Source organism: Chamaea fasciata, unplaced genomic scaffold (genome assembly GCF_029207755.1).
Source record: "Chamaea fasciata isolate MVZ Bird 193981 ecotype frontalis unplaced genomic scaffold, bChaFas1.0.hap1 SCAF_4, whole genome shotgun sequence".
NCBI classification, from domain to species: Eukaryota; Metazoa; Chordata; class Aves; order Passeriformes; family Sylviidae; genus Chamaea; species Chamaea fasciata.
In genome coordinates this window covers 34,728,895-34,753,808 of record NW_027094089.1, presented here as the reverse complement: position 1 = coordinate 34,753,808, position 24,914 = coordinate 34,728,895, and the positions used below count along the sequence as shown (strand labels likewise).

Below are 24,914 nucleotides of genomic sequence, written 5' to 3'. Positions count from 1 at the left end.
GGCTGGGAGGGGCTAGGTTTGCCTAGTTGGGTAGAAAGACCTATTTGAACTAGGCTTATCAACTGTGTCATCATGCTGTCTTCTCATCCTGTCTGCAAGGGCTCTGCAGAGGATGACAAAGAATATTTTGCATTTTTTAACAGAAAAAGGGGAAAGTGTGACAGCTACAGCTGGTCTGAAGCTGCACAGATAAATTTGTCTATAACAGAACCCCAACTCGATCAGCCTGTTCTGTTAGAGAATAGAAGAAAACAAGTCCCTGGATGAGATAATGATAGGTTGGATTTGAACTCAAATCCCATTCAGTCTTGAATGCAGACATCTAATTGGCCAGTGAGCTGGCTGTCAAGACCTCCATCAATCAAATGTTCAGGAAAATCAAAAATGCAGGAATTTTCACCAATGTTCACCAATCAAAAGTGCCGGAATTTTGAAGCCCCTATAAAAGAGGGTGTCCATCAATAAACTTTGGCTGTTGTCACATGAGCTTCGGTGTATTCAGTCATGTGTCTGTCTCCAAAACTGTGACAATATCAGATGAAGGTTTTTCTAATTTGGTGGAAAACAGATAAACTGAGAACATTCTGGTTTAGTAGCAGTAGACTGTATTTTACTGATTAAAGATGACAAAGTAGGAGGGATGAAATTGCTAGTTACTTGTACAACCTGAAAAGAAATATGAAGCTTTAAAAGCTGTCACTGACAGGAATGCAAGCCTTCATCCTGAAGATGTTCTTTGATACTCCTGTCATAATACTACACAGGCTTCAGAAAAGTTCCTGGAGGTTATTTTGGGCACAAAAATCCATTAATCTCAACTTGTTTGAAGGATCAGTCCTCACAGGCATTAGTGGGTGCAACTTTCACCCATAACAACGTATCTCTTTAGCCCTTTAATCATGACAGCATGATACCATGATTTGTCAGAAATTAACCATGCCATAATGGTAGGCAATTTTAAAATAACAAGTATTTTTCTCTACTCATGTTTCAAAATTCCATCAGTCAAAGCAGCCAGAATTTATTTTTCTTTATTGTAGTTCTTTAAAAGCACAGTAGAGTGATTAGGCCTGATTCTGATGTGCTAACATTTGTTTAACATTAACAAGAAATATTTGCCAAGATATGGAAGACATTCAATCCCCTGCCACTGTCCCCAACAATTTCCCCCCACTGAAAATTTATATTGGTAATGAAGAATAAATGAAAGATAATTAAAGCCATCCCATTTAGAAGTGAGGTATTTCTAATAATCCTTAGCAGCTGGTAGCACATCAGACAGCTTCTTTGGAAACACAAGAAAACTTTAGAAAATAAAGCACAAGTACAAGATACAATAAAGGCCAAATTTTGTACTTTATTAACTTATCTTGTAGGTTTTACCCTCTATAAATATGTGTGTATATATGTATATATATATGTGTATGTATATGTGTGTATGCATATATTCTTTATATTTATAAGAATGCCTGTAGTGTGGTGCTGTGTCAACATAACTTAAGTAGCTCTGGTTCATCAGAAACATTTATCCTACAGTAGCACAGAGCTCAGGATGGTTTAATTTACTATGCAGAAAAGGACTAAGCAGCACATGGTGAGAAATCAGCAGTGAAAACAGCAGGCCTTTTACCCCTCAACTTTGACTAGTGGTTCATGAAGCACTTGGCTTTGGACACAGATAGTCAAGCATCATTCTGTGCTGAGGTCTAGCGACAGCAGTTTGCAATAGCTTTGAAATCCTAGATGATGTACTAGTGAACTGAGGAGAAAGGAGGTGGAAAAACTGGGATAACAGGAAAAAGAAGCTGGAGAGAGAGAGCCATGCAGGAAGACACTGCCACATCCATGCAGAATATAAAACCAGGCATTAGAGGATAAGAATTCCTCATAGATTCGTCATACAAACCTCTTCCTCTTAGTATGTCTTCAAGTTCAGTTAAAATCCCTGAATGCTTTTTGTGGAAATTCTTAGCTATTTTCTTACCTATTCCTGCCTGTAAAAGTCTGGTAATTCAAACATTGTTCATGGCTAAATTCAGCACTTTTGAAGTAATATGGAAAAGGAGACATAAGACTTAATCCAAATGCTTGGACAGAAATTAGCTCACTCAAGCTAAAATATTCTTGTTACTGGTCCTTGGTTTAAAGAAAGATCTCCATTTTAGGAAACATCTAGAAAGCCAGGGATCTGTTCCTGGGATGTGTGCCAACACTGAGACAGACATACAACTGGGTGACACCCAAAGCAGCATTCAGTGTATTTTTCTGATTGAGTTAAGGGTTAGTGCACCAGACTGACAGATATTTGGCTAGAAAGAAACCAGGGCACAAAGTGCCCGTGACTCACAGCAGAAAGCCCGGTACCAAAACACATTTTCTACAGAGTTTCTTATCCCACTAATGTTAACAACAGCTCCGCCCCGGTTTCAGTTAATTTCTTCTCAGTAAATAGTACTGTGTTTTGGATTGGAATGAGAACGGTGTTGATAAGATATTAATGTTTGGGGGTTTTGCTAGTCATATTTACCCTAAGTCAAGGACTTTTTCTTCCTTATCTCATGCGCTGTCAGTGAGAACGCAGGCAAAATAAACTGGAAGAGAACATGGCTGGGACAGGTGACCTGAACTGACCAAAGGGGTATTTCCACACCACAGAACTTCATGGCCAGCATATAAAATGGTAAGTGCAGTCATTCTGGGTTCAGGAAGGGGTGTTTGGCATCAACCAGCCAGTGGAGACAAACTGCATTGTGCATCACTTTAAAAAAAAAAATCATTGTTATAATTCTAATTATTATGATTATGATTATTTAAAATTATTACTTTATTTTATTTTCAATTATTAAGCATTTTTTATCTCAATATACAAGTTTCACTTTGATTCTCCTCCCCATTCAGCTGGATGGAGAAGGGAGAGGAGGAGGTAAAGCATAGTGCTTCATGTCCAGCTGGGCTTAAAACCATGACAGGTTCATCTGTTCCTTGAGCCATCCTATGTGTAAGGTTCAGACAAAGTGCACTGTGAGCAATAAGAAGAGCTGTAACTCCTAATCATGGCAAGAAGTTCACAGTTTCCAGCTTTCTTTAGCTTTGTTTCCCTATCCCACAGATGTGGCTCCATAGTCACAGATCCAGTGATTTTCCTGCAAAAACACTCTGCTTTGAGATGGATTGTTGAGGACATAGAAGTAGTTTGGTTTTTTTAGGAAGGAATGTCACTGGAAAATCTTTTCCATTTTTTCTCATAGCTATTTCATGACAATGATACAAAGAACATTTGTAGAGAGAACATTTAGCTTAACCCTCTTTGTGCTATAAGAAAATACAAATTTGAATCAAAGTGCATGGATGTTTGGATAAATTTAAAGTATTGTAACAGCACATATATTCTTCTGTACTCTGTTTGCCACATGAGATTTTAAAAAGGAAAATGAATGTGTAACAGGGATTCTCCTGACAAATGAGACCATTCCTCCCTTGGGCAAATACAAGTTCCTGCTAGAAGAAAACCACCTCTAGAAACTAGAGAGATTAACAGAGGGAAAAGAGCAAGTAAGAGACAGCCAAGCCTCAAACAGAATCACAAAATTAATTAGGTTGGAAAAGGACTCAGATCATTGAGTCCAACCTGTGACCAAACACCACACCATCTAGACTATGGAGCTAAGTGCCACACCCAGCCTTTCTTTAAACAACTCCAGGTGACTATACAATGTCCCTAGACAGCCCGTTTCAATATCTAGTTACTGTTCCTGTGAAGAACCTCCCCTGGTGCAGTTTGAGACTATGTCCTCTCATCCTGTCACTGATCTGGGAGAAGAGGGTGAGTCTCACCTGGCTACAATCTCCTTTCAGGGAGTCATAAAGTCATAAGGCCTCCACAGTCTCCAGGCTCAGCCTCTCACAGGACTTGTGCTCCAGAGCCTTCATGAACTCCATTCCACTTCTTTGGACATACTCAAGCACTTCAATGTCCTTCCTAAATTGAGGGATCCAAAACTGAACCCAGCACTTGTGTGGCTTTGCCAGTGCCAGGACAGGAGAACGGTCACTGCCCGGGTCCTGCAGGCTGCATTCCTGACCCAGGCCAGGGTGCCACTTGCCTCCTGGGTCACCTGGGCACAGCTTGTTCATGTTGAGATGCTGACAACCAGCACCCCCAGGCACTTTATTGCTAGGCGACTGTCCAGCCACTCTGCCCCCAGCCTGTAGCTCTGAATGGGGTTGTTGTAGCCAAAATGCAGGACCCAGAACTTGGCCTTATTGAACCTAATTCTATCGGTGTTGACCCATCAACCCAGCCTGTCCAGGTCCCTCTGCAGAGCTTTCCTGTCCTCCAGTAGATCAACACTCTCGTGCAACTTAGTGTCATTCACAAATATGCTAATGGTAGACTCAATCCCCTCATCCAGATCGTCGGTAAAGATAATTAAACAGGACTGGGCTAACACTGATCCCCGAGAGAACATGAACAAAAGAACTCCTCCTTTCTGGGAACTAGAGGAAATTGTAGAGCTAGCTGCAATTAAAAAAAAAAAAAAAAAAAAAAAGGTAGGATATAGCATGACAAAAATCATGAAATACAACATTCGCAAAGATACAGTGGGCAAGGAGATATTTGCTTATAAACTTTAAATTTTTTATTCTGTCAAGTGTAATATTTTCCAATTTTCTGATTTTCAAGGGTTACTGTTTTAGCCTATACTCTAATAAATAAAGTCCTTTGTCATTCTTATGTGAATTTGATTTCAAGAAGTTCTAGTCAGACCCAAAGCTTAAAGCAGGAACAAGAGTTCCTGATCTTATAAGAACATGCTATTGTAGGTAAGAGAGTTAAAATACCCAAGTAGTGAAAAGATCAAGCTCACCTTTCAGAAGAAATTTTTTTTATTAAATAAAGGAAAACTTATGAATAGATGAGTTTACAACAAGACAAAGTTCACCTTAAAATCAAATTCCAAAGCTTACTATGTTTCCCAAACTCCAGATAGTTCAGCATTTGCTGCATTCTTGGTATATACAGCTAGACCTCATTTCTGAAAATCTTTCAGTTAAGGTTCTGAAAAGTTTTATCTTAGCAAAGGCGTTAAACAGAATAGTGTGTTTTCTAATGGACCTCTTAAAATTCAAAGACACAGTTCACCTAATAGGCTGAAAAACATAAAGAGAGAAATTCAAACTGTAGATATTGATAGAGATGTATAGCACAATGCAGAGATGAGGAGAAAGAGAAATCTGAATTATTACATAAAATCTAGCTCTCTCTAGTTTCATCCTGGTCACTTGTCACTCTCTAACACTTACAGAACAAAGATGCAAGTAAAAGAGCTAAAATAGAAATCTTTGACAGTAAAGTAGCTTTCTAATTTCTCATGTAGCCCTGGAAAGTTCAATGCTGTTGGAAGCTGGTGAACCACACCCATTTGTAAGCTTTGCCCTAACTCATCTTTTTCTGAGATTAGAAGCCAGAACTATTTAATGACAAGTATCAGCAATTTTTCACAAACACGAGTTTAAAGGTTAATTATGCTACATTCACTGGACTTGTACCCTAGAGATTGCCCAGAACTCTAAAAGATGTTAGGAAAAACCCTGTACTACTCTAAAGTTTTCCAGAATCAACATCTTTTCCAGTCTTATTCAAAGAGACTTCAACCTTTGCAGCTGAGCAATGGGGGAATCAGCAAAGGGAGGAGTGAAAGAGCTCTTCTGTGTCACTTAGGTCTTTCACTTACCATTGAACTCCAACCAATTAAAAAAAAAAAAAAAAGCTGCTTCGTGGTATTTATACAAACAAATTTACCCATGTAAAAAAAACCCAAAACAAAAACCCAAAACCAACACAATGCCAAAGAGAGAACTGTTCATACCATATATAAACACTGCCAATTATTGAAGTAATCAGTAGTATACTACAGGTTTATACTGTGACATGGGAGTCACAGTATAAAATGGAGGCATTTTTGTGTCAAATTTGTCCCATCTGCAGTGAAACTCTATCCTAATACTTTCTTTGAAGCATAAAAACCAACACAGCTGAGCTAATTTATTGTTCAGTACAAGTATAAAATGAACTTCTCTAAACATAGCTATGTTCTTGGTTATTAACTGTGCCCCTGGCAAACTGGTTAAGAACAAAACAATTGGTTAGACACCACAGTAATGCAAAAATGGGTTGCCTGAAGGAGTGATCACTTAGGAGAGAGTTAGGGTAACAGGCTTCACCACTTCTATTACTTTAACCAGTTTTCCAGCTCTCCCATGTGAGGAGTTCTTACCAGCACACTATTGTTCTCAAACAATTTCTGAGGCCAATTCTGAAGTCAGTATGTAATGAGTTTGGATTTGGAAATCTCCTTGTCACTTTTTCCACTACTGCATTCTTGTTTGGAGAAAACAAACCAAGTGCTGTAGTTCAATCTGTCCTCTTTTCTACATTCTGTCTTTCAAGGTCCTCTTGTATAAATAAGAACAATTCTTACAGTGCTCTTCAAATCAGGAATTAGCATTGATACTATTTATGAAAATTCTTGCAGATATCTCTTACAGTGTTCACATTGATTGAGATGGAATAAGCTGCACATTCACTAAGCTTGGGATGATTTCTGGCATTTTCCCACTGTAATAGAATGCTGGGAAAGTTTTATATATAATTTAGGCAATGGGTTGGACTGAGTGATTTTCCTCTACTTAATTATTTTATCAGAATGCAAGGTTTTTTCCATGTTTTTCAAAGAATGAGACATAGATGTCAAAAGAAAACAACTGGAAAAATGGTTCACTTCATAATGATACCATCAACAGTTTGGCTGCAGTTGGAGAACTTGATTATGTTACTCACATTCCTTGTGTTTACTATGCACATGTCATGGGTTTTGTAAAGAGCATATTATTCTATTCCATCTGGGTGGAGCAGAATTGCTTATCTTTGCCCAAATGGGTCAGTGTCACTTATCAGATAGTGGAGTGCTACTTATCTCTCTTCATTGTTTCACTACTTCCATGGGAATGTCTTCTGCGAATGGACCATTAAGAGCTCACCAATGACATGACACATTACACTGTACTATTGTAAGCTGCTCCACACAGGGAGGAGGAGCCAAACCATCTTAACCTAGATAAAAAAGACCCACAGTCCCACTAGGTATCCAGTTTTTCCACCAGATCCCTGGAAGAAGACCGGACCCATCTCACCATTACTGGACCCTTTCTCTTCAACGGGACCATCTCTACTCCAACAGAACCACATCTGCCACTCCAGGAGGGCTTACTTTGGACTGCTTCCAACACCCTGACCAACAGGGTGTCAGATTGTATTTCTGACTCTGTCAGAGTTTTCTAGGATTTCTTGTTTGTTTATTTGTCTGCTTATTCTTCTGTACTACAACATCTGTATTTTTATATCCCTAGTAAAGAACTGCTATACCTATTCCCAAAATCTTTGCCTGACAGCCTTTTAATTGCAAATTTATGATAATTTGGAAAAAGAGAGGAAGGGCTTACATTTTAAAAGAGACTCCAACCCTCCCTGGCAGATACCTGTCTGTCTAAACTGAGACAGCACATTTTACCATGAAGAAAAAGACATGTTCTGTGAAGAAATGTTGATGTGTATGGCATGGTATACAGCTGTGGAACATTCCCTGATATCACATGAACATCAGCAATGGTCTGTTGTTGAGGACCTCAGTTATATTTCTGAGTTGAGCTGGTGTCTATGAATGTGGGACTAAACTTCAGCCAACCTGGTCACAGAAGTTGTGGTACCCAGTGTAACTTATTTATGTCAAAATCAGGCATCCCTGCTTACCATGCACAGTACAGATTCACACACAGATATTTATATACAAATAATATTTATAAGTCCATGTGTATGTGTGTATATACTTGCATATACTTAAACATTAGTATTAAATTCAAGTATTTACTTCTCACAGGAATTCATTTTGTGTGAAAAAACCCCACAACCCTAAATTATATTCTCTTATAATGGAATGTTGCACACTGTCTTCCTCTTTTATTAAAGACAGATGAATATCCTGCTGTGGGTCTACCCTGAAAGCAACCTCATATGATGTCTTCATAAAAAGAATTTTGTTTTAAAAAGAAGATGTGTGTTTGGTCTTTTCTGCATATGAAGCATGCAATACAAAATCAATAAGTATATTATCCTCATATCCTAGAAGAGCTATAATCACAGATAAAGTTTGCCAGAAAAGGAGCCAGAGGGGGAAAAAAAAAAAAGGTAGGAAAGAGCAAAAATATTTATCTATGTATCTCCACATTAATGCATCTGGTTCTTTTAAGATATACTGTTTTAATAAAGACAGTTTTCTATGCTTATATATGGCTTTGAAAGGGCTGTGATAATTGTCAACAATACAGCAATTCTCAAATCTGGAGAAATTTGGAATATAACATATTCATTATTACAAGAGAAAAATAAAAATAAATAAAAGTATCTGACATAACAATATAATAATACTTTTTAGCAAAGAATATATTTAATAACATAAGAGATGGGGAGGTCAAGGCTTGATTTGGTGTTGAGGCTTTTTTTCACAGAGATTAAATGGAAGAAAACCATGCACTTCTCCTCATTCTGCAATGAGAAAAAGTGCATTTCTGTCCTTTAGCCCGGAATTGCACGTTCTCAGAAAAAACCCTCAAATTTAGTCACTAGGCAGACATGCTTGAGCCAGCTCTGCCAGGAGAAACTGGAGCAAAGTCCAACTGCACAGAAAGTGCTGTACTGCATATGGGTGACACATTTGCCTCATCTCCACCAAATGAGGAATCATCTGTCCATTTTTTCACTTGACTGCGGACATACCCCCTTCTCTACATGGAAGAAAATCAAACACAAACCAAAATAGAATACAAGCCTAGTTCATGCTTTTTAAAAAAACACTTACAAATCACTGTAGACAAGGCCATAAATCTGTGCTGTGCTGTGATGGTAGATTCCTCTCAGGATAATTAGAAGAAGGATAACAACAAAAGCTGGAAGCCCCCAACTCAAAAGGAAGTAAAGCAGATAGCGCCTCTCCGTGTGTTCATCGTTCATCACAAGGACATACCAGAAATTAACAGCCTGAAGAATAATGCATAAAAACAATCAGTAGACTTGCTGGTGATAAACTGTGCCAAAACCCAAATCACTCTGAAAGTCACAAAGGAGCGTATTTCTGCCCCAGTACATGTGTATGTATAAACACCATTCAACAAAAACACTTTGTCCTCACTTTTTCCTTAAGTAATGAAAAGACATTATAAAAGCAATATGCTTATTTATATAACTATTTTGAATTAGACTAACATAGAGGAAGAGACACACTGTTTAGTAGAGAACACTATTTTTGCGATGTAAAAATGGCTTTTTGGTGCTAAAGTCACTTTTTTCTCTAGAGATTCATACCTTCACATAGCAGACTGGCATATAGTATTTCTAAATCTGATGTGTATTTAATATTTTTTATGTTCTTGTTCCGCTGTATGTATCCTGTAGGTAACACACTAAAATCCTCCAGTGATTCTGTGATCCTGTTCTGGGCTCAGCAGTACAAGACAGATATGAAGCAAGTCCAGCAATGATTCACAAAGATGATGGAGGGATGGAAAACTTCTCCCATGAGGGGAGGCTGAGAGAGCTGATGCTCAGGGGGATTATATCCATATATATAAACATCTGATAGGAGGCAGTGAGGAAGAGGGAGACAGGCTCTCCTCAGTGATGCCCAGTGGTGGGCCAAGAGGCAATGGACCCAAATTAACATACATGAAGATCCATCTGCATACAAGAAAAAACTTTCTTACTGTGGGGGAGGTCTAACACTGGGCCAAAATGCCCAGAGAGGTTGTGGAGTGTGTCCTTAGACAGTCAAAATCAAACTGACCACAGTCCTGGGCAACCCACCCTAGATGTTGGAGGTAAGGTGTTGCACAGTCTCAAAGTACCTCTAAAACTTCAATGTGTTACATACTGTGTAATATATGCATAAGAGTTTGAGAAAAAACTGCAAATAAATGAATGTAAATTCACAGGCATCTCTAAAACAGTCTTTTCTTATGATCAACTCACCAACAAACAGCATAATTTGGTTTAAAGCCATATATGAATCAAAATAGTGGAATAGCTGAAACCCCTTGAAAGAACTGGTAGTATGAGTAAGGAAACCCTTCAAGTAAAACAGAATACTTAGCATATTGCTTGGATATTTGAATTTCCTAAAGATGTTCATATTAGAAACACTGTCACGTGTGAGCATTTTTTAATGCACATCTACACACTACTGTCTAATAAACACCTAAGCAATCCATAATAAAAATTTTTTTAAAAAATTTTTTCTTCACTTTCTCCACTTCAAAAATGTTATACCGCCTACAGGTCCTCATGCTATATTATAACTTCTGGCCTTTTATATGGGTGAATAAGGGATTGTCTTTTTCTGCATATAAGGTATCTAATTCGAGCTTGTGCCTTTAACCATGTCGTGTTAGTCAAGAGAGACAGGACAGGCACCTTCAGGCACTCATTAACCCTAACCCAAGCATAATCATCTCTCTCCATGGTCTACACAAGGGTTTCATATAATAATGTTGATTTACATGCTTCATTTTTAGCCATCTACTGTAAGCATAAGTAAAAATTCATATACTGTGACAAGACAATGCAATGTCATCATTTTATTGACAAAAATTTTGCACATTTCCCTCAGCCAAGGGCTTGTCCACCCCTTTGTTCAGGAACACCTAATTTCCCCACTCAAATACTCAATTAGTTGTTTCTGGATTCCTTATGTAGGTATCATTAGCTAACAATCATTTCAGATTTTATTCTGTGATTTATATAGCATGAATATGCAATACTTTTTGTCATTGGTAATAAAGCATATTGCATGCTAACAACTTGTCTAAAAAAGGTTAGCAAGTGTTTTAAATGCTTTTTTAGTGAATGAGATTTCATAGCTATGTCCAGAGTATATAATTATATTAATTATATAATAACTATTATGTCTTCTTTGGTTTTCATTTGGTGAATGGTGCTATATGAACAGAGGCAAACTTTATTTTCCTTAAAAGATCACAGGTAAATACCACTACATAATTGCAACTACCCTGTGTAGGTTGAAAGAATACGGAAAAACTATTAATTCCACTGCTGGACATGCATAGGAAGAAAGTATTAAACAGATGAAAATGGTATTTGGACAAAAATCCACAGCTTGTGAAAGGACTTGGTTGTTCTGGTCACTTTTATGTGGGATTGAAAACTCATTCAAAATGCTGTTTGTCACTTTATTTCAATAAACACACTTCAATTACATGCCCTTGTAGTCCTGGCTAGGCTGTGCCTCACTGCAAGCACTTCCAGACAGCAAAATCCTTGAACTACATATGTCATTACAGTCAGGGACTGTTGGTTCTACTAATTCTGACAATCTAGTGAACATTTTTCTCAGTCAACCAACTCATATTGCTTTCTATGAAATCATACCTCATGTCCTTGCTCTGTATTTGGTTAGCCATATTTAGATATCTCCCCTCATTTATCACAGCATAACACTCAACACCACAGTTACTGTAAAGGTCTAAGTTAGGTTGGATTATTCACATTTTCTGCATAGTCACATTTGTATTTGATAATTACTAGTTCTTATCTACAACTCTTTTTGATGCTTCAAAATGTAATCAATTAAAAAACAGAGGAGCTAATTTTAGCAAATCCTTGCCTGTTTCCATGCTGCAACAATTACCAGTTCAACAGAAGAATAAAATATACTGCCCATTTTCCAGCTCCTCAGGTGGAAGAACAAATGGGCAAGTGCTGATTTTTTCTGATATAGGATGCAAAATAATTGTTTCCTCACATAGCATTCTAATGAGACAATGTGAATTTCAGTAAAAAAGGTTTTTTTTCTTTTAAAATTAGGCAATTAATGGAAATTACATTCCCAAACTTGGAACATGTTGAGGTTATTTTTTTTTTTTTTGATTATTCATTCATTTTTCTTTAGGGATAATCACAGAATTTCAAAATTTTTTGTGTTGGAAGGGGCCATCTTGTCCCACCAGGGGACATTTGCCACTGGACCAGTGTCCCGTGAACAGATACAGGATTAATTTTTGCAGTAGCCATGGCAGGGACCCAGAGGTTATCCTACATCACCTCCCATCATTGCTGGTGGCTGGGGGAAGGAACTCTTCTGAGGAGAAGGGGTTTGTTCTGGGTCACTGTAGTGTGGTCAAGGGAGCAGTTGAGTATGGGTGTTTCTGTGTGAATCTTTCACTTCTTTCTTGTACCCTCTGTCAGTATTGCAGTTGTACTGTTTGTTTCCTTATCTCATTGCTGTTTCCAGCACATTGCTCTTAACTCATGATCTTTGCCTTCTGAGCCTCCAATTCTCCCCTCTAGCCCAAGCAGGGAAGAGGGAGGGGGAGGCTTGGGAGCAAGAGAGAAGAGCATGGATTCAGTGGGAGCACTAAATTGGAGAATACCATTCCTAAATGAGGACCACTAAGTTGCTCAAAGTCTCATCTCCAAACTGCCCTTGAACACTTCCAGGGATGAAGTAGCCACAACTTCTCTGGGCAAACCATTCTAGTGCCCCTAGATCTGCAGATTAAAAACAACAGGTGCAAAATACTTTAAATAAAGTATTTTCCAATTTAGTAGAAAAACTTCTATTTTTCTTCTTTCTTCTTTTTACAAATAGCTGGAGGGGTCATTTTATAATAATTGTATGCTTTCATATAATTCCTTTTTTGAAGCTGTTAAGCAGTCCACTAATTATTCTTAAAATAAAAAGAAAAGCATCAAACTTAGTTTTAGATCAGTAAACATGTTGCAAGTCTGACACAATTTATAGAAATTTATAGAAATTTTAAAGTTCCATTAAATCAATGTAGGAGAAAGATTCAGGTATGGGTGATAGCAAGCTCATGACTTTCATTCTGGTTTGCTTGTTGAACGAACACTTTCACTGCTGATTTAATTCACTCTAGCAATAGCTCAAGAAAGCACAGAAAATCATGTTTTTCCATAATTTTACTCTGTGTCAAAATTGGCAATTGAAAACTACAGATTGTTGTTGTTTTTTTTTTACCTGAATAGACAAAAATTAATTTTCTTCTGCAACTTACTTTTTGCAACACATTAGAAAATACTAAGAGAAAAAACTTTTTTTCCTTGTCATGTTGAAAGACACTTTCAGCATGTTTTTCCTAAGATAAATGCATTTGAAAATACAGGTTTATGCTGTTCAGGTGTACTAAGGGACACTTGTCAGGATGAAGACAAGTCTAGATATCAGACTTTAATATAAGACAAATATTTCAGGCCCATAAAAAGCCATTTTCACTTTGCTTACTCTTTTTCTTCTGCAGTTAAGAAAGCCACATCCTTTAAAAAATTGGGTAATGCTATGAACTTTCTATGACTTACAAATTCTCCATGTAAAAAGAAAGAAGCAATTTTTACAATAAAAAAGGAATAGGAACAAACAGACAAGAAAGGATGATTTGATGTAATCTTTGTCCTGATGCTGAAAATGGATCAGGTGACTTCTGAGATCCTTTTCATTCTTACATTTCAGTCAATATATGAGTAGTAGCTACATTTGTAGCAGAAATACAGACATTGAATATGTCTACAAATACAAGCTGAAAAGAGAACAAGACTTAAAACGTGAAGCTGTAGACAAATTGTTTTGTAAAGAGCATTGACGTAAGACAAAAATGTTAGGCATAATTACTACATTTAGCACTATGCAGAAGATGGAAAGATTGTTTAAAAAAAAAAAAAAGTAAGGAAGTTATCCTAGAGTCTAGAAAGTGAAGATCTTTGATCTGGACCCCAGAAATGAATCTGTATATGTCTGACTGTACTGATAAATCTGTGTTTTCTTACAGTTTTGTTGCCTGGAAATGTTGCTCCACCACTTTTTGATCACTTCAAATAGTCTAGATTTTATGAATGTTTCAGTTTCACATACCTGCATGATGCTTGCACTTGATGATCACATTCACCCATTTCTGTATCCCATGATCAAAGCAGTCACTTGCAGATTTGTATGACGTAAGTCAGTGATCAAACATATGTACTATGCTATTCAGCCTCACAGAGGGCAGAGTGACTGCACAAAGGACACAGAATCTGTTCCTGTATTTTTGCTCTTTTCCAGACATAAGTCCCATTTAAATATAAATACATTATTAATTCTGTTTTTCAAATCAAGTCATGTGTATAAAGTATACTACACTGAGAAATACAATCATTAATTTCCCAGACTTTTAAGTCTGCTGTTCAAACAGCATCCAGACTTCCCAAATCAGTCTGGTTTCCCCTTGGATCCATAAGCTTTTCTAGAGTTGTCATGGGGACCAATTCAAGCACAGAGACATACCCAGAAGTCCTTCCTGTGCCCTGATATAGGTTACTCACTCCATAATGAGATATATGAATTCAAGACCTATTCCTAGCCATGAGGAGCAAACTCAAAGTGAGGAGTAGATTGATCTATATGTCAGATTATTTCTTTCCTTTTGGGTCTTTCCAAGTTCAGGAATTATTCTCAGCTGAAGACCTATACTACAAAAAGGAAAACCATCTTCATTCTGAGTTTTACTCCTGGCAGCTCATAAATCAGCAGGCTGACGGATTCCCTCTTAAGCACTTTTGTCCTGTCAGATTTCCATGAAGTCTTCATGTTTAACACAAGCTTGAAACTTCACTAAATGCAATGTATTATGCAAGTTCTTAGGATTTGACCAAAGTCTACTTAAAAAAATAACTCTGGATTTCAACTACAGACATAAAAATGACCAACTGTTAATAGCTATACAATTTTTTTTTGCTATTATAAGTAATTTTTGCAATTTAATGCAATATAAAACACATAGAATGGGATGCTGAAATACAATCAAACACTGAGTTGCCAAAGCTTGTGGCATCCCAGTAAAAAACAAAACAAAACAAAACAAAACAAAACAAAACAAAACAAAACAAACAAACAAACAAAAAAAAAAAAAAACACACAAAAAAAACCCCCAAAAAACCCCCAAAAAACCCCCAACCCTTTAAAATGTTACTTTGGCAAAATTAGCAATTGGTGAAGAGCTCTGAAGCAATTTTGGAATAAAGTGAATGAGCAAGTATGAAGAAAATAATTTACAGTTTACAAAATAATTTAGAGTAGTTAACCTACAAGAACATTATTTGCCAAGCAAACAAATTTCTGTTTTGAGACCATTTAAAAGTGGCTTGCTAAGGCTAATGAGCACAGCTGAGCTGTTGGAGAGGCCACTAGGGTTCTCAAGTAACATGGGCCTAACGTATCCCAGGAAAATATCACATATCACATGAATGTTACTGGGAGAGAGAGTTGCATTTAGATCCAGCCTAATTTTCAATTCTTGGTTTGGTCTGACAGCCTGCATATTGGAGGATTTGTATGGTAAGATATGAACCTGCATACACAAAGCTGTATGCTCTAATAAATGTGCTGGGGACAAATCCTCTAAAATATCAGACAAATCGCTTAACTCACATACTGGTGCTAAATATACATTTCTAGATGAGGGCATAATAATGTATTTGAAATAACATCACAGCTTGTTATTTTGACCAACTTACAACTGGTAATTTTCCATAACTAGTTTGATAGTTCATGGTGTTTCATATTAGCTCAACTGCTTTTTCCACCATTTACTGTTCTATCTCTATCAAATGAGCAACAGAGAAGTGAGTAGTCTAGAGCACTTATCTGATGAGGAATGGCTGAGGGAGCTGGGGTTGTTCAGCCTGGAGAAAAGAATGGGGGGACATGGCAGTACTGAGTTAACTGTTGGACTTGGTGATCCTAGAGGGCTTCTCCAACCTAAATGATTCTATGATTCTATAAAAAATTCTGGCAATAATTATGAATACATCTATTCTATATTTTAATGCAAACTTGTGAAGGTATGTTTGTCATGTTATTCAAGTTTAATGACTAAACTGCCCCTGACTCAAAAAATTATAGCATAGTTTACATTTACACTTCACCTGTAAGAGACTGCTCCAAAAGACCAAGTAAGAGATGTTCAGAAAACAATTAACAGTAACAAAATTAATTCTTCCTTATTCTGAGACAATTCTTGCTAGTTCTGAGTATGAAGGGAAACAAGGACATTCTTACATAGTTGCAATGGAAATGAGTGGAAAAGTCTTTATAGTGTTTGTATATCTACCCTTGGAGTTGTGACACTCTAGGTTTAATAAAAACCATCTAAAGTTTTGGCCCTCTAGTAGCACTGCGTTTCAGTGCTCTATATCTCTCTCTATGCAAAGATATACAGATATGTATATATATTCACTAAAATATAACAGAAATACAGTCTAACTATCAGTTACTTTTACAGGTGTTTTGGGGAAGTGATGAAAAGGACTAAGATACCAACCTGAATAAGCATCCAGCTGAACTGGCAGATGTAAAGGTAATGGGTAACAGATGCAAGGGCAAAGCAGCTTTCCTCTGAGATATGCTGGCTCATGTAAGCAGAGGCCAGAAATGAAACCTGCCAGGGAAAAAAATGAATACATGCATATTGGAATTAAACAACATTAATTTAATATCGACAATAAGGGAAAAATTAGTTTGGAAATATAACATACACTAAACTTCAGAGACTCAAGAAAGATATCTTTGACATTTAATATTCACCCAAAAGAAGTTATGCTTAAAGACTGTCAACCCCTAAACCAGCTTTAAACTTTTTGCAGATCATCTCATATCTCTTTGTTGAGAGATGTTAGTTGTCTAGCATGACCTGAGATTAGCTCAGCTGGTTAGAACACGGTGCTAATAATGTCAAAGTTGTGGGTTCAATCTCTGTATTCACTTAAGAGTTGGACTCAATGATCCTTGTGAGCCCCTTCCAATCCAGAATATTTTGTAATAAACTATGTTTTTAGTGGTAGTTTTAATTTAACCTAAATTGAGTTATATTACTCAGATTTAGTATGTTGCTTGCTTTGCTTTACTTATTTAATAGTAGGATTTGCTGAAGCCTTAGTTGACAAGCTGTGATCTTACACCTAGATATATTTTTGGCTGGAATGAAAAAGAACATTGATGTTGCACTGATGTTCTTGTTGTTGCTAGGTCATGTTTATCCTAAGTCTAGGGCTTTTTAATGCTTGGGTCCAACTTGAAGAATGAGGAAGCACACCTGAGAGGGAGGGTATGTATGGTCAAGGAGTCAGGAGAGGCAACCATGGGCCATCTGGAGCTGCCCTCTGTAAAGGGACCCTGGTCCCAGCAGTGACAGTCTCGGGCAGTGCTTGTGTAACTCCTTAAGTGGTGTGAGAATGTTCAGGCAGTGGCCTCTCCTTTAACACATTGCACCCTTAATATGATGAGACTACAGAGAGACCTAATATTTATTGTTTAAAATTATTCCCATGCAACATTAGACATGGGTTTTGTAATTGGAGGTGGAGATTTTCCTGTATAAAACTAAAAGAGATGTTATCTTCGGATTTGAGTAAATCCAGATATTTTATCAAGTAAACAAATTAACTCAAGAGGCATTTACTGAGTTCAGGCTGTCAGACATGTAGGAATATAATACCACAGCCCCTAAGATAGTAATACTGGACAAAAGAGAGGAAGCAACTATTCCTTTGTCTAATACCACACCAGGATTTCACATTCAAAAGGCAGTTACAATCTGGGGTTTTTCCACAGATATTCTGAATATCAAAGGCATTATACATTGGCTGGATAAGTAGCCAATTAATTGTCTAAGGAACAAAGGTATTCCAACTCTGACTGCAATAAATATAGCTAGACAATTTCAACATAGCATTTTAAGTTAAAACACAAATCAGAAAACTTAAGCCCCTTCTGTAAATTTCTTTGCAGAAGAAATGGCTCTACAAGCAAAATTCATAAAAGACTTAAAGTGTTCACGTAAAGAAAGGTTCTCTTCATCCAATGTATGGATAATTTTTTCTTTCCCTGACAAAAAATACTACTTTTTTGACCAACAGCCCATTGACTTTTTAATAACAGAAATTAATGGCCTGTGAAGACCGATTTTATGTACATAAAATCAGGAGATGGGATAGCTAAGGAAGTTAATTAAGTGGGATAAATGTGGACATTGTATTTGCAACAAAATACTGGGTATTTTGTTTTATAACATGGTACTGGGTAACCCTTATACAGTCACTTTATCATAGAAGTACCCTTATAAAGACAGGATAATGTTACCTCACCATGAAATGGAAGAACAATAATGAGCAACTGGGCAACAAGTGGACTAAAAAAAACTATGAAATGCATTTTGATATCTAAAGGGAAATAACACACTTTAAGTATTTTATGTGGCATTTATCAGCTTCTGCTGGGAAGTGGCATCTAATCATGGCCACATAACCATTCAGTTAAGGGGTTAACACACAGCTTAATAAAGACTGGTCTTTGCCAAATTCTGACACTGCTGAAAGAAACCCCATCACCTGCAATGGGTTAAACACAACTGAAATATGTCTGCAATAGCCGCCATCCATGAGGGATAAACAAGAAGTGTTTGTGGTAACAAACCCATAGCAGCAGCTCTCTCAAACACTACCAGTAACGACACCTCTAAGACTAGAGCAAATACTTCTACTGACAACAAGCATCTGCAGGGAAAGGCTTTACCATCTTTTGTTCTCTGAAGCCATGTGTATATGTCAAGGACAGACTGCTAGGCTAGAGACAGAGACAAATAGGAGACACGAACACAAAAGCAGACTGATGGAGTCCCAGAAATATGCTTTTAACCCCTTCTGGACTGAATGTTGGCTTGAAAGCATTTTGCATTTATAACCAAGAAACTATAATTTAACACTCTCCTGTGCTTCAAGAAAAATAAGGTTTTGCATATTAAAAAAGAGGAGTATATCACTGTATCAACAGATTTCCAAAGAAAACAATGTAAAGACTCCAAATACAAGCTAAAAATGCATATCTTTGATAGAAACTGACTTTTCTTAAAGGAACAAGACTGCAGTGTGGCAGGAGTAATCCCTCTGCTAAGAATTCACTGTTATTAGTGGGCCTTGAGTATTTTAGGGGAAAAAAAAGAAAAAAAGAAAAGAAAAAAAAAAAAAGAAAAAAGACAAAAAAAGAAGGTAAAATATAAAATTTTCAGACTTGTTATCTTGCATCTTCGTCAAAAGATACAAATGAAAGTTGATTTATAACACAAAAAACCCTGCAAACCAACAAATATACCTTCCCAATAAAGTGTTCCTTACAGTAATTGCCTCATGTCTTCTGTGTCTCACTTAGTTATTAACTGTAGGGTGCAACTTCTTGCAACAAGGAACCTTTTACTTTAAAAACAAAAATATGTGCCATCTATTGGAACAAGTTGTTCCCTCCTGGATCTTTAAAATACATGCTCATTATAATACCAGTTGTCCAGAGCTCTTTTTTACAGAGAACTTATGGTTTAAATAGCCCTTTTCAATATTTTATACTGACAGTGCTATGCTGAGATGATAGCATCATGCTTATTCCTCATACTTGTCAGCCTTGATCAGCCTTGACCCAAAATGATTTAACTGATAATCCCTTAAATCGCTCAAGGAACAGGTTCATACTTTTATTAATTTCATGTGATGGTTCCATACCACACTGAAAATTTTGGTGCTAGTATATCATTCAAAAGGCTCCCCTTGACAAAGTGAAAAAAGAACAAAGTTAAAAAATCAAATATGATAAATAAATGCACTTCTGTATAACAGCAAAAAGTTCTTTGACAGGGTCCTTCCCCATCTGATAGTCATTTACTCCATTAATCAAAAGGACACTTTAAAACAATTATCTAACAATTACTTCAAGGAAATTATTACCAGGATATTCCATCTAAGTCATCAACACCAAACTAAAAATGAATAACATGAGATGATTTACAAAATTGTGTGTTCCAGTATGATGAGTATTTCTGTACTGCTGTTTCCATGTGGTAGGTTGTATCTGTACATCTCTCCTCTACTAGCTGAGATCTGCTCCTAGTTTCCAGCCTGCAATTTTCCATTTCAGTTTATATCTGTTTTTATTTCTGTTGTAAGTCTCTCAGGTTACACAGGATTTCCTCCTTCTTGGGGTTTGTAATGTGATGAATATACGGAAAGCAGTAGTTCTCTCCCTTAGGCTCCATTTTCCGGGTTTAATTGAGCCACTGCATAACACAGTACTCTGCAGAGATGCCTAAGCTGATCAGGACAGCAAAAGCAGTTTAGCTCCATGAATACAGCATCTGCCTTGATCAATTTACCTTGTTTCTCACAGTAACCCTACATACTGAAATGTATGCTCACATATGTGAAAACTTGTCCTTGTATAAAATGTCTTTGCATCTTAGGCACCAATTTCATTGTCCTTCTCTATACTGGTGACACATTGATTCTATCCTTCACAAAAACACTTAGTCAGGCTTGGATGGTGAAAAGCTGCAGAGGTTTCACAAGATTCTCATCCAGCAGTTTTCTTACTTCCCTATATACTATGCAAAACCTTCTGATCACAGTCATAGATTTACAGAATTGTTTGGAAGGGACCGTAAACATCATCTAGTTCAAAAATTCCTGCCATGGGCAGAGACACCTTCCATTACACCAGGTTGCTTTAAACCTCATCCAGTCTGGCCTTGAACACTTCCAGGAAGGGGGAAGCTATAGCTTTTCTGGGCAATCTGTGCCAGTTCCTCACCACCCTCACAATAAAGAGTATTTTCCTAATATCAAATCTAAACTTACTGTCAGTTTTACTCCTTTCCTCTTGCTCTGTCACTACATACTCTTGTAAACTGTTTCTCTCCATCTTTCTTGTAGGCTCCCTTCAGGCACTGAATGGCCGCAATTAGGTCACCCCAAAGCCTTATGTTCTCCAGACTGGGAAATTCCAACTATCCTAGCTTTTTTCTCATAAGAAAGGTGTTCCATCCCTTTAATCATCTTGGTGGACTTGCTCCAACAGGTCCATGCCTCTTCTGGGCTGGAGACCTCAGACATGACTCTAGGTGGGGTCTCATGAGAGTGGAGTGGAGGGGTCAAATCCTCTCCCTCAATCTGCTGGAGACACTGCTTTGGATGCAGCCCAGAATACAGTTGGCCTTTTAGGCTGATACATGGTAATACCTCAGTGATCATCTGGTACACACAGCTTTCCTTACTTTTAATCAACTACTTCTTGCTGTTAGCCTACAAGTTATGACTATTCAAGTTGCTCTAGAAAATATTCCTGTATTTCACACTTCAGTCTTCAAAGCTATTCACATCTTTCTACATGCTACCCCACTACACCTTAGCATCAGTGCTTCTCTACTTTCTGCCATTGGTGCATTTTGCCTCGGCATGTTATTTTCTGTCCCACAAACCAGGGCTTTAGGATCAGTACTATACCTCTCTTTGTTACTCTCTCACAGTTGTCTTTTCCCTTTAGTCTGTATCTTCTCAAATATGAGTTCTTGGACTAATCTCCCTCCATTATTATTTTACTAATTATGTGACACATTATGTACTTTACTGTATTTATCTCATCAAAGAAAATTATCAGATTAGTTTGGTATGATCTAAGTATAACCACATGTGACTTCTATTCTCTCCTTCATTATTCACTACTGACTTTTGACAGAATTTTTTTTAAACTCTTAGATGCTTCTGGTATTGCATAAATGGGCCTCCAGTTGCCAATATTAATTTTTTTAACTAAATAGCATTCTTAATATATTATTTTCCAGTCACATACTGGTACTCAGAAATGAAGGATTTTTTAAAAGCATTTGCTGTGAAACCTGCAAGGTATTCTACAAGTCTTGACAAAGTTAGGATTGGGAGCTTTTCTGTTTCTATCCTGCACCAATCCTTTGAATGTTCCTACTCTCTTGGTCGCCATAAACTTCACTCCATGCTACTGACTCTACACCATCTTGACTTTATCTCAGTGGTGACCTTTAATATCACTATCTTCTCTGACAAAGTGAAGATTGAACTTTTTTCTGTTTGGTGTCGCATCTAATATATTTACTTTTCCTTCCTCACTGCAAATTTTTACCAGAAATGTTACATTATCCTTCCTTCATTTATATAAAAAAACCTTTCTCTCACTAACCAACCAACCAAGGAACCAACCAACCAACCTACCTTAACAAAAATTCCACACAAGACGACACCATTGTCAACCAAACCAAATATACAAAGTTTATACACTGACGATGATGTGAGCAAATCAATGAGCTTTCTAATGATTGAAGAATTTATTAAACTCTAAGTTCAGAATTAGAAGACCTTAACCTAGCCCCATAACAAAAATTTACAGCGAAAACAATGAGTCTTAGTTGCCTTTTTTAATATTGTACAAAAGAGAAAAAGGAAAGACCAGAAGATGGAAGAAAATCCATACCAATCAGGTAAAAAAAAAAAGAAAAGAGAAGTAAGTTGTCTGAAAACTGAAATAGAAATTATGTATGAAAAATAAATAAGAGCAGTAGTAAGTCCAGTTTGTCACAGTTAGTGCTGAAATGCTACCATATGTTAGACTTTAAAATAAAGATACAGAACATGACACAAGGAAACAAATCTTATCTTTACATTGCAACAAATGTGGAAGTACTAAATGTGTTTTTTGCCCCAGATTTTTCTAGTTAAGACCAGCCTTCAGGGATGCTGCGATCCAGAAACTAGGGGATAACGTTGGAACAAGGAAGATACACCCTTGGTGGAAGAGGGTCAGGACTGGGAATAATTTAGCACATGGGACAATGGCATCTGATGGGCTGCACACGTGAGTGTTGAGTGAGCTGGTTGTTGTCATTGCAAGACCACTTGTGATAACATTTCAACAACCAGGTGACCAGGAAGTGCCCAAAGACTGGAGGAAAGCAAAGGTCAAGAAGTGCAAGGAGGAGAATCTGGGCAACTACCAGTTGGTCAGCCTCACCTTCACCCTTGGGAATGTGACGGAGCAGCTAATCCTGCAAACAATTTGCAGGCACATTAAAGATGAGCAATCACCAGGAATAGCCAGCATGGTTTCAGTGAGGGAAAGTCATGCTTGAGCAACTTGATAAACTTCTGTGATGAAGTCACTGGCCTGGTGGATAAAGAGAGAGCAGCATATATTGTCTACCTGGACTTTAGTGAAGCCTTTGACTCTTTCTCTGGTAAGATATTAATAGATGAGCTGTTGAATTATGGGCTGGAAATGCAAACAGTAAGGTTGACTGAAAACTAGTTTGAACTTGTTTGGAAAGTACTGATTTTAGTGGTTTACGCAACAACACTTCAGAACCATTCAAAGAAGTGCAATGATGAATTAGAAGCACTGTAACGAAAGAAAGAATATTCCGAAAAGTGAAAAGAAAAGAAAAGAAAAGAAAAGAAAAGAAAAGAAAAGAAAAGAAAAGAGAAAAGAAAATATAAACAAAACTTTTTTCGTTGCATTTTCTGGCAAACCACATCACATATTTGCATTCACAGAATGAGCAACACCCAGTGAGGAGGACCAGAAGGTTTGTCTGTTCAAAACCATAGGTTACTCATTAGTCATGTTCCAGTCAACTCAAACCAGTCTATCTTAATGTTCTGTCCCAATTTTTCAGCCTGACAATGCAGTGAATACTGAAAATTAAAGTTTACAAAGAACTAAGTCTATCTGATGCAATATTAGCTATACAAGTTGTTAAACAGGAAATAAGTTGTAAAACAGAAAGTTTCAGCACTGATACTGGACGTGTTAAAACCCTGAGGCAGTAAGTAAAATAAAAGATAAAAATAAAATAATAAAGCAGTAAAACATTATTTATCATTTTAAGAATTGAAAAATGTTTTCACAAGTGGAGAATAAATCTGAGAGCAATAATCTTTCCCAATTGCAAGAAGTGATGAAAAGGCAGGATGTTGTGATGGGTCAAGAAAAAAGATCCGCTTCAATGCTTTAGGGGAGGAGCTGTGGAGAAGCCAACCCCAGCAAAAACAAAAGCATCAAGCAGCTGAACAACAAGTATTTAGCCCTGGAAGAGGGCAGAGGGTTAAGGTCTGACAAATCTGCTCACAACAGTTTCACTTGCCAATTTCAGCAGGAAGCACTCTGTCTCCTGCAGCTGAGAAGAAGATTCTTCCCACCTGGAGAAACCCACAGAGCAAGTGGGCAACTCTTTTAAAACACTTTGGAGTGTGCCTGTGGGGAACGTGTCAGTATTCTTATGCCACATTTTTGCAATTTATGTAAAATGCTATTTCACAGTATGAGATCACAAAGCTTTAGACCTTCTCTTCTTCTAGACAGAAATGTGTTCCTGTAGGTCTTACTGAAATGGATCCTAACAGTGGTCATCTAATTTCTTTTCACATTAAACAATTTTTTGTCTTTTATGAACTTTATTAAATTGTCTACATAGAGACTGTCTGCCTTACAGAGATGGTTTACATGCAGCTATATATATATATAAAAAAGAGAAAACAAAGAGCCCAATGGCATGTTATCTATGATTATACCAACCCAATCTCAACAGAGGAACAGTATCAAAACCATAATTGAAAGTGCTGTTCCTTTTGTTGTACTTAATTGCAATGAACAATAACATAGGAAAATAAGCACATTTAAACTCTCATGTCCTCACTGAACTGCTCTCTTATGCTTTGAATTTACTTATATGGGTAAAAAAGGGGCTCTCCCTTAACACAGGGACGCTGATTAATAATAGTGCACATGAATCATACTTCTTGTTGCTACTCTGTAAGACAGGACAGCACAGATGTGAGACAAGTGTTCTGGTGTTTTGTGTTCTGATATTAAATACCAGGACAACAATACCAACAAAGGATGCACAAAAAAACCTGGAGAGATTCATGGCCACCAGCAAATATTCTTAGTCAC

The 24,914-nt window shown here is 37.2% G+C and overlaps 1 protein-coding gene across 1 annotated transcript in view; it reads right to left on the bottom strand.

Annotated features, from left to right (window-relative positions):
- ADGRV1 (adhesion G protein-coupled receptor V1) overlaps positions 1 to 24,914 on the bottom strand; it is a 223,856-nt gene that overhangs the window by 25,847 nt on the left and 173,095 nt on the right. Inside the window, exons 84-85 of the mRNA XM_066182497.1 lie at positions 16,441 to 16,557; positions 8,916 to 9,094 (exon numbers count right to left, since the gene is read on the bottom strand). Of these exons, the coding sequence (XP_066038594.1) occupies positions 8,916 to 9,094; positions 16,441 to 16,557 (296 nt within the window). The remainder of the gene's footprint in view (positions 1 to 8,915; positions 9,095 to 16,440; positions 16,558 to 24,914) is intronic.